Genomic DNA, 9,776 nt, shown 5'->3' with positions numbered 1-9,776 from the left:
TTTAATCTCCCAGCTCTGTTGTTTCTCAGCCAGGTCTTGTGTGAACTTTTCTTCCAGTTCCTTCTTCTCATCCTCCATGTGTTTTTCTTTCTTCTGCCAGTCTCTGTTCTTGACCTGCTCCGTCTTCAGGTTCTCTTGCAGAGAGTTGCACATTGTCTGCAAAGCGTTAAATCTGGTCTGCCAGCTCTCTTCTTTCTCGGCCAGGTCCTTTGTGAACCTGTCCTGCAGAGCCGTGCATTTTGCTGACCAGGTTTTCTCGCTCTGTTGGAGTTCAGCTTCATTGTTGTTCAGCTTGAATATTTTCTCCTTGAGGGTCTGAAAGAGACTGTCGTTCTTAGAGTTGAGATCCAGGATTTCAGTGTCCCTCTCGACGATTAGGTCCAGAAACCCTTTCACCTTCCCCTGGACTTTTTCTTTCTCTGCCTCATACTTTTCAACCATCTCATTGTATTGGTCTTGCAGAAGCTGGCGTGTTTTCTTGAGATGGCAGATTTCTAGTTTGAAATCCGTCGCCCGCTTAACTAGAAGCTCCTCCAGACGGCCGACTCGAACCTTCTTAGGGACCATGTCACAGTTCTCCGTTGTAACCTGGGCTTGGCTCTTATTCTCCTCCAGGCTGCGTACCTTCATTTTCAGCTCATCGATGTTCTCGTGAGCAGAATTGAGCTGATTCTGCAGCTGGCGGTAGGTTGGGGGAGGGGTTGGACGGCCCTGTGGACCGCCACAAGGTCTTCCCTTGTTTCTTGGATTATTTCTTCTATCCATGGCGTTGTGCGTAGAAGATTGTTTGTTGATTGGAAAAGACTTCTCTGTTTGGAGACTTTTCTGTCCTTGAAAGACTGTTGCTGTCTGTATCAGACTTTGTTTGTCGATCGAAGACGTTGTTGGTTTGTCAGACGTGAAACAAGACACCGTGTGTACTGGTTCCCAGTTGAAATGACTCTGTCTGGGTTTTAACCCTGAGTTAACATCAGAGTTCTAGAGTCTGACGACATCATTTGTTGCCTTTGGTCTTTTGATGTGGTGATGTCACACTGAACCCGAACATTCTGACAGTTGTTTTTGGTTTGGGTTCAAATATTCTGTAGAATCCAAAAGGGGGCGGGGCTACTCCAGTCACTCCTGGTTCCACAATTTCATTCATAAATTATTCTTACTCTGCGCTATATACACTCAGTTAAACAGTTGAAACACTTTTCAATTAAACGTAATTTACAAAGCTGTCGCATCGCTCTGAAAGCTGATATTTTGTCACCAGCAACCTACACGTGTCATCTGTCAAATACAGTTGCATTTTCAGCTTTGAACAAAACCGTTCAGGAGTTATTACAACAAAAGTGGGACGTGTATAATGTTTCATCTGTCCCTCCTGGACGGGACAAATGAAACGGCATGGAGGGAGGATTGAAACACACAGTTTAAGCCTTATAAACTTCCCACAGCTTTAATATTTTACTATATGAATGAACGGTACTTCCAAAAGTTGTTATTTTAGATAGATTGTTGCAGGGCTATATGTCTTTTGTTCTCACTAGGACCAAAAGGATTGGAGTAGTTTTCATTCGCATTCAGCCCTGTCATGGTTAGAGGCGTTTCCCATAGTGTCGTAACCGACGCAGTTCGAGTTCCCCTCAAAGGGGAACCATGTCATCGCTTTAGGATCGTGTTATCAAGAGAAAACCATGTTATCGCTTTAGGAACGTGTTATCAGGAGAAACCCATGTTATTAAGAGAAAACCATGTTATCAAGAGAAAACCATGTTATCAAGAGAAAACCATGTTATCGCTTTAGGAACGTGTTATCAGGAGAAGAAGGTGTTATTGCGAGAAGAAAGCTACGGTTGAGTTTAGGAACAGAAGATTGGGGTTTGGCATTAGTAAAAGAAGAAAGTGACGTGTTGAGTTTAGGAAACGTGACACACAGTTGGGTTTAGGAAACAAAGAAAAAAAGAAACCGACAGTTGAGTTTAGGCAATGTACCACGCGGGACACGGTCCCTGATCTCCTGGGTGAAAGTCTTGTGTTTTACTGTGTAGTTTGAATGTTACACTACCACCCCAACCACCTTCCTTACGTGGGTCTTTGTGCTTTAATACCACTCGTTACGGCATAAATTCACACGCAATCGCAAGGTAATGTAGGTCAATGGAGGCCAAACAGCGTTGATATACATGCTAATAACGAGTATGCGTCTAATACGCCAATAATGGCTTAGAAACTGGCACGTCATACATACGCCATCACATGAGATGAGTGTAGGTAAGTTCTGGAGCTTCAGGAGCATCTTTTTTCAATGAGGTTCATGTTATGGGGCCCTTTATTCTCACCATAGAGACCCTTAGAGATAATACAGTATATCCTTGGAAAGTGCAAAGTATGTCACACTGAATCTAAAAATGTATCATGTCATTTGCATTTGCATTAGTAATCAGGTTAACAGGTTTGTCAGCCCCTGCTGCAGATGTAGCTGCTGACGGTGTTGGTGAGCAGGTCAAATCAACTGGGCAAACTTCTGTTGTTTTAAAACAAATTGATATAAACCTCCTTTTACCTCACGCTGTATCTCTATAATAGATCGTCTCATGTTTTCACCTGCATGCACCTCCATCTCCCTTTAGTACAATAACCATTATCATCAATTGATATCACAGTTTTAACATTACTTTACTGAAGTATCATCATCTCTTCCAGGTTAGGTGAGAAGACGGTGGATTTCCCCAGCGGTCAGACAGAAATCCACACTTCCCATTTCAAGAGGAGGGAGTATCCGGATGGGACAGTTAAGATTATCTACCCCGACGGGAGACAGGAAACCAAGTACGCGTCAGGCAGAGTACGCACTAAGAAAAAGGACAAAGTTATCATCTGACTTGTTTTTTTTGTGGCATTTTCAGCCTTTGTTTTGACAGGACAGCTGAAGACATGAGAGGGGGGAATGACCCGCTCTACCAACTGAGCTATCCGGGCGCCTGTTTTTTTGTGTGTTTGTGATTAGAGATGTATTTTACTCTCATGTAGCAAGCAAGTAATTCATTATTATTTATTTACTAATCATTTCAAAAGAAGTTAAACAACTTGATTTAATTAATTTATAATTAATTTAATTTATACTGTTTATCGATCCTCAGTGGTTTTGAAGAATTACAATTTACACTCTGTTTTTGTTAAAATCACTACACACAGACCTGAATTACACACACATGCTCAGGACCTAATCATGCACAAATGGAGAGATGTCAGGGTGGGGGACTGCCAGGACTGTGCGTTTGGGGGGGTACGGTGCCTTGCTCAAGAGCACCTGGCAGTGCCCAGGAGGTGAAGTGCCATCTCTCCACCTACCAATCCACACTCCGTACTTTGGGCCGTACGGGGACTTGAACTTTATAATATTATATTGATGCTTTATAAATAAAAATCCAGAAAAGATGCACAATTGTTTTGTGAGTTGTCCTGGGGGCATGCGGAAGAGATTTACATTTTTTTAAATGTAACAGAATCTGAAAAAACAATCAGGGCTCAGCAACGAACCCAGAAAGACGCCCCTCTAAGTGGTTTTGAAGAATTGACTGAGCAATGGAGGTTCCTTTGGCCCCCACAGCAATGAATCAAAGTCTTCTTCACCATCTTTCTTCACCTCCTCCTGTTCTCTCCTCAACTTCCTGCCTGATGCAGCCAACTGAGCGGCGACCCTGTGAAGCTCCTGTATGACCACCTTGACATCCAGCCCATGCTGCGAGGCCCTCAGAGTGGCTGAATTAAAGGGGAATGTCCGTATAAAGTCTCCAACTCGGAGCGGAGGAATATGTTGTCTGTTTAGTGCTGCTGTTCTCTCCATCTTTACTGCTCGCTGACTTCCTCTGTGAAACAATCACAACATTTATTTATGTTATATGAAGGGTGGGAATTGGGTGATATGTTGCTCAAACATTTTTTACCACTTTCAAGCCATGAAATGCAGTTTTTAAACGTAATGCACAAAACTTTGTCTTTGGCCGAACTTCCAAAACAACATTTAAGTCAAGAGAAACTAAAAGACACTGAAACAAAGAAAGATGTAATTATAATAATAATAATGATTTTAATACATTAATGCATACTTGATTGAAATGTCTCCTAAATTCAGGTGACAATTTTCCCTGTAGACGAGCATTACATTTTACATTAAAACAACATTACATCTACATTACAATTTTCTAGTACTGTACATACCTGTAAATGTTCGGAAGCTTTGAGCGTCTGAATCCCAGCCCCCTGTGTGGGATATCACGTATCCAAGAGGAAACGTCTGTCTCTCTTCCGGGCTCCATCTCAGTTTCTATTTCAGTCATGTCATGGTCTGTAACCTCAGACACGTGAGGACTCCTGTTGTCTGCCAGCCACGGTGCAAGAGCTGGACACGGCTGTCTGTTTACCACTGACACTTTTGTCCTTGAATGTGGTCTGAGTATCAGGTTTAGGGTTTTTCTGTCCGTGCAGGTTTTGTTGGCTGTGGTGTCAACTATTCTGCCACTGGATGCATATGTCTCGTTTAAATCAACATGGGGAAGGTGCCTTTGGTAGTCGGCTACAAAAGCATGTTGTCTGGACGGCCTTTGGTTCATCTTCTCAACCGTTTTTATCAAAGGTAGTGTCTGTGAGGACTGGCTACCAGTCCTTCGCTTCTGATATTTGGATTCTTTAAACTTTGACAACGCAGGTATTGAAACACGTGAGGGGTAGTTGGCATGGAAACAAGGCTGCGTGTACCCTCGTCTCTGATAGGCCTTCTCTCTCAAGCTGTCAATCAACGTATAGTTCATCAAATCGATCAGATCGCCGATTAGCCCTTTCTTCACCGTAATATCGGCTTGGCAGTCCAGAGTCAATGCAGGGCTGTAGTTGACCTCCAGAAGCCAAGGTTTGAACTTGACGTCAATCAGGATGTCAAAGCCAAACAGCTCCACACAGTTTGGACAGGAGGGGACGGAGGGAGCGATGGTGAGCAGGGTCAGAGTGACGATGCTGTTGATCCTCTGCCACAAAAGAAGCTCGTTGATGTCTTGGCTGTGGAGAAAATGCCTGAACTTGCTCATGGTCCACTTGCATCCTTGGCCTACTCTCTCCTTTTCGGTTTTGTAGAAGGGACCAAACTTGTTGATGCTGGTGTTTGTGAGATGAGCGTACAGGTTATGCAGCGAGGAAAGGTTGTACTTCTCGGTGGCGAAACGCACCAGGCCTTCTTGATGGATGTAAACCGTCAGTGGATGAAAGCTCTTCACACACGCGTAGATCCTCAGGTCAAACTTGTAGCCGGAGATCATCAGAGGGTTACTGACGTACCTCTGCACGATCACACAGGAGTCGTAGACCAAGTCCTTAATGTCCTCAAAGATGAAGATCCCTCTGCCTCTGGAGAGATCCACGGGCTTGCATATCCAGAAGGCCGACGGCCCTCTGGTCGGACGCAGTTTGTTGTATTCAGACAGGAAGCGGGTGTAGTCGTTGGGGAGGATGAAGGCGATTGGACTGAAGTCGTAGAGAGCTGAACCAAACGTGGCTCTCATTCTCCTCAGGTTGCGTGCCAAGCAGTCCTCCCAAAAGAAATACAAAATCATTATTTCAGAGCGATTATTTTAACTTAAAAGAACAATCCCTTTCCTAGTACATCAAAAAGTGAAAGATTTTGTACAGCAGCATTATTAGTCGAGTGAAAGATTAATGAAAGAAAAGAGGGCTAGCTGCACACCGACAGCCCTAGCCTTATTTTTTACATTTATATAGAAATAAAAAACCTGCATATTGCAAATGTGCTTTGATAAACACTGTAAAATGTTTATTTTCTGATGTGCATGTGATCTAGAGCTGAGTTTTAGGTATACACGCTTTTCTAACTTTTGATTATAAAACAGATTGACTTCAACAGGATATGTACTGTGCATATCAATTTAGATTAAATAAATTGTAGCCGAAGTATATTCATAAAACGGATTCTTGGCAATACTTAGTCATTTATCCTTTTAAATCCTGACACCTTGTAATAGAAAGTACAAACACAGGGATTAGTCTGGTGTCGATCATCATCTAAAACTTTTAGCATTTCTTATACACATAAAGTGCACATAATATGTCAGAACCATCATCACCTTGCGTGTGATGCCAACAGTTTTGGGGTGGTGGTTGAGCCGCTGCCATGGCAACAGGTTGTGATATTCTGAGTTGCGAAATGCAGAGCCCCGCCAGTAGAGGTTCCAGTCTTCTTCCTTGCGTTTGTCTTGGTCGTATTCCTCCCATCCTCGCTCCAGAAGCACCTCCCTCACCACCTCCGGACCTCTGTCATGCAGTCTGAACACCAGCGATGCAGCCATGCAGCATCGTTAACTGTGGATGCTGCAGACAGCGAAGAGAAAATGGGGATTGTTGATCACTAAGCTTTCAACAGGTACCGCACGACACTCCTTCTGAGTCAGAACTCAGTCAAATATTACCACTCAGACGTCAAAACACATTATTCTTAGAAATTTAGAAGTTGTCTGAGGATCATCAAATGTTTAAGTTTTCTTCACTTTCATATTAATCCAATGATAGGGCGCCCTGGTGGGTCACCTGGTAGAGCATGTGCACCCTGTACCAGGGCTTAGTCCTTACCGGAAGGGCCCAGGGTTCAATTCCAACTTGAGGCCCATTGCTACATGTCTTCCCCCCCCACATTTCAGAGTTTTAATTTACAAAACACTAAAACATACAATAGTACAATACTAGAATATGGTAGTCAGGAACTTCCCATTGCGTCAATACTCAAATTAGGAATTTACAATGTTAAAAAAATGTGACGGGTCTTACCTTTGAATGCTGTTAGCATTAGCTAATGGTCTTATGTCCTTTCTGCCAGGTAAATGAAAGGTAGAGAGGGAGAGACTCTTTCAGTAGACGGTCTGTCTGTGGCTCCTCCTACAGACAAAACAAGCCGACCCACTGCTGCTACTGTCAACCAGGTGTGTGTGTGCGCCACTTATTGTACAGAACAATGGTTGTTATTTGAAGGAGTGCTTGGTGTTAGTTGTATTTCCGCGGTTATTATAGAGAGAAACTATAGTCATTTAATTCTGAGGAATGTTATACAGTTCCATTATCAAATTGAGAGTATGAATGTGAATTCAAAGAGGATAATAAAAAAAAATGCTAAAGGAACAAAAACTCATATTTTTTGCTTTGGATATTGCCCGCTAAGGTTAAAATACATTCTGTGGCTGCTGCACTAATCACTCCCAATGGATGCAACCACTTAAGTTCAGAAAGGGAGAGGAAGAAAAAAAAAAAGGTTATTGTTCCATTTTCATGAATGAAACTTTTATTGCCCCGAGGGGAATTCTTTTGCATTCAAGGAGCCACATTTAAACATAAGTCCATACAACAGTAAAATAAGAGACAAGACAAAACCACACCAACATCAATGAAGATTTAAATAATACAGAAAAACACAGTACTGGTGGTGACATGCAGTCATCAGTCAACTCATCAAGATAAGTTAAAGTGCCCAATAGCAAAGGTCTGTGCCTGTGTGTGTGTGTGTGATCTATTCAGTAACTGAATGCTCCTCGGCACGAATGCTCCAATGGCCTTTGTGGTTTTGATGGGGCATTTGAAATCCATGTCCATTGGGAAGGGAAGAACCTCATAGTTTGTCTTTATTAACACTACGCCGTTTCCTTAAAAATAAAGCCGTTGCTGTGCGTTTGAATGTCTTGCTAGTGGGTTGGCCGATCATGTGAGTTTGAAATCAATAGGTGCCCACATACTTACACTCTTCTATAGTCTCAATGACTGTCCCTTAAATAGTAACAGTTTGCAGTGGAGCGGGGGGGGGGCTTTTCCTAAGATTTACCATTTCTTGTTGTTGAAATATTTAAAATTAGTGAGTTTTGCTTGCACCATTCATGGAAGTGGTCAACTGCAGTTCTGTGGTCCTGTTAATTATCTGTTAAAAAGCCGACTAGGGCAGCAGCATCTGCAGACTTAATCAGTGAGCAGTTGAATGGCTGCTGACACAATTAGTTTACAAAACAATGGTGATAAAACCTCCTTGTGGCACTCCCGTGCTTATCGTCATCACATACTGTTGTGTGCCAGTTAAAAAGCCCTGAATCCACTTTACAATAGTGGGGTTTACACCCGTATTAATCAGCTTAACATGTGACTGGGTAGTGTTGAAAGCTGAGAAGAAGTCTGATTTCAGCCACTAGAGGCTAAAGTGCACCATTGCCCCATGTTTACTTCCAGATGAGTTTTTAATTTTCCCCATGTATCCCCAAACCCAGGGCACTCGTCCAAGTTTTAATGACTTTTTGAGTAAGTGCTGGAACATGTGTAAATGACCCTTAAAAGACTTTAAATTCACAAGAATTTGTTTTTCTTGCCATTCAGTTCTCATCCAGAGGCATTAATCTATCACACCCTAAAGAGAAAAATTAGAAGTTTTACTATAGCAGTTTAGGTGTAAATTACATCTTTAAAATTTAACGCCATTTAACCTTCATTGACTTATATTATCATGTGAATTTATGCCGTAACGAGTAGCAGGAGAGGGCAATAATCTGCGTTGGTTTTGAGTAAAACAAGACTTTCAACTAGGACACCGGGTTTCTTGTCCCACCTGTCATGTTCAACCCCGGTCTGCTTTTCCGAAAACTAACCAGTTCTTGGTTTCCTAAACTCAACCGTTGCTTTCTTCTCGCGAGAACACGGCGAGTTGCGTGTATGTTTACGGCCGCTGTGTACAGCGTAAACATATCACCAGAGCACACCATTTCTATCATTGGGTGTCAGACACATTAGGGTTCAGTTTGATGTACTTAGGCAAACAGGTATGGTTAAAGACAAACAGAGCAGGATTTTTATATTTTTAATTAAATTATAGCAAACGCATGTCATCCAGATCATCATGTTGCCGCTGTTCTGGAAGAGAAAAAAAAAAAAAAAAAAAGTCTTAGTATTGTTGGAAAACTTGGCTGAAGTTGGAAAAAAAATGCGATTTGAGCCATTTACATTGTTAGAGCATATTCATGAGATTACAAATGTATTGAGGAAATTACCACAGTTGTAGAGTTTGTTAAGTTTCTGTGTATCCAGGTAGGAGAGGCGTGTTCGCTGACCCATGACCACTCCCTTCTGCTTCTTGGACAACATTGTGGGACTCCCATTTACACTGAAAAAGTACCTGCAGCAACAGAATACTCGCTAAATATGTGCGTGTGTAAGTGAATCACACACACACACACACACAGTACTTCCAAATTATCTAATATTTAAGCAGCTACAGATCCAAGTTGTCCAGGATTAGCTACAGGACAAAATAAAATTATGGGTTATGACTTACGGTCCATAGTGCATTATGGATTCGAGGTCATAAGCCAGGTTCAGAGTGTCTCCATCTTTCACCTCGAAGTTACTTTCTCTTCCTTTAAATAAAACCAGATGGTTTATCACGCTTTGGCATTTTATAGCCGTGCAGAAAATACAGTTTGCCCAAATGTTTCAAACCATTCTTTAAAGTCTAAAAGCACATCTGGGTTTAACTTGTCTTTGAAAGTTAAACCATGTAAAAAGAAAACACTTGCATAGTAGCCTTAACCTAAAAAACATTTGTCAGTACGCAGTGTGCTGCCCAAAACTCTAGCAGTTTAAAGTAGCTATAGTCAAATATCTGTAATCCGCCAATCCTGACACCAAGATGTAGGTCTATATTGTGCGGTATCAAAGCATAAACTTACAGATACTGGCATTTTAGTCAGTATCAGGTC

At 42.1% G+C, this 9,776-nt stretch overlaps 2 protein-coding genes across 8 annotated transcripts in view; one reads left to right on the top strand and one right to left on the bottom strand.

The window, feature by feature from the left end:
- Positions 1–7,030, top strand: part of si:ch211-140l13.3 — a 36,328-nt gene extending 29,298 nt beyond the window's left edge. For 2 of the 6 annotated variants that reach the window (XM_034899685.1, XM_034899680.1), the window contains exon 15: positions 2,692–3,193. In XM_034899685.1, coding sequence (XP_034755576.1) covers positions 2,692–2,869 — 178 coding nt within the window. In that variant the 3' untranslated portion in view covers positions 2,870–3,193. Of the gene's footprint in view, positions 1–2,691; positions 3,195–6,868 lie in introns of those variants that run through there. The other 4 variants (XM_034899683.1, XM_034899681.1, XM_034899682.1 and 1 more) reach the window with 3 other exon arrangements.
- Positions 3,508–6,879, bottom strand: ttll2 (tubulin tyrosine ligase-like family, member 2). Of its 2 annotated transcripts, XM_034899693.1 has the most exons (4): positions 6,820–6,879; positions 6,123–6,357; positions 4,210–5,570; positions 3,508–3,857 (listed from the first exon to the last, which is right to left on the bottom strand). In XM_034899693.1, exons 2-4 carry the CDS (start codon positions 6,342–6,344, stop codon positions 3,545–3,547), a joined length of 1,896 nt encoding a protein of 631 aa, XP_034755584.1. In that variant the 5' UTR covers positions 6,345–6,357; positions 6,820–6,879; the 3' UTR covers positions 3,508–3,544. The 2 variants fall into 2 exon arrangements, with proteins under 2 accessions (XP_034755584.1, XP_034755585.1); XM_034899694.1 differs by lacking the exon at positions 6,820–6,879 and having other exon boundaries at positions 6,123–6,409.
- Positions 7,031–9,776: the final 2,746 nt, after the last annotated feature.

This window comes from Etheostoma cragini, chromosome 18, assembly GCF_013103735.1.
Source record: "Etheostoma cragini isolate CJK2018 chromosome 18, CSU_Ecrag_1.0, whole genome shotgun sequence".
Lineage (NCBI taxonomy): Eukaryota > Metazoa > Chordata > Actinopteri > Perciformes > Percidae > Etheostoma > Etheostoma cragini.
This window is presented reverse-complemented; position numbering and strand designations above follow the sequence as displayed.

Coding starts and splice junctions, on each gene's coding strand:
- ttll2 (XM_034899693.1), bottom strand. CDS start 6,344: ATGGCTGCATCGCTGGTGTTCAGACTGCATGACAGAGGTCCGGAGGTG. Junction 5,571..6,122: donor CTGTTGGCATCACACGCAAG/GTGATGATGGTT, acceptor TTCTTTTGGGAG/GACTGCTTGGCACGCAACCT. Junction 3,858..4,209: donor AAGCTTCCGAACATTTACAG/GTATGTACAGTA, acceptor ATTGTTTCACAG/AGGAAGTCAGCGAGCAGTAA.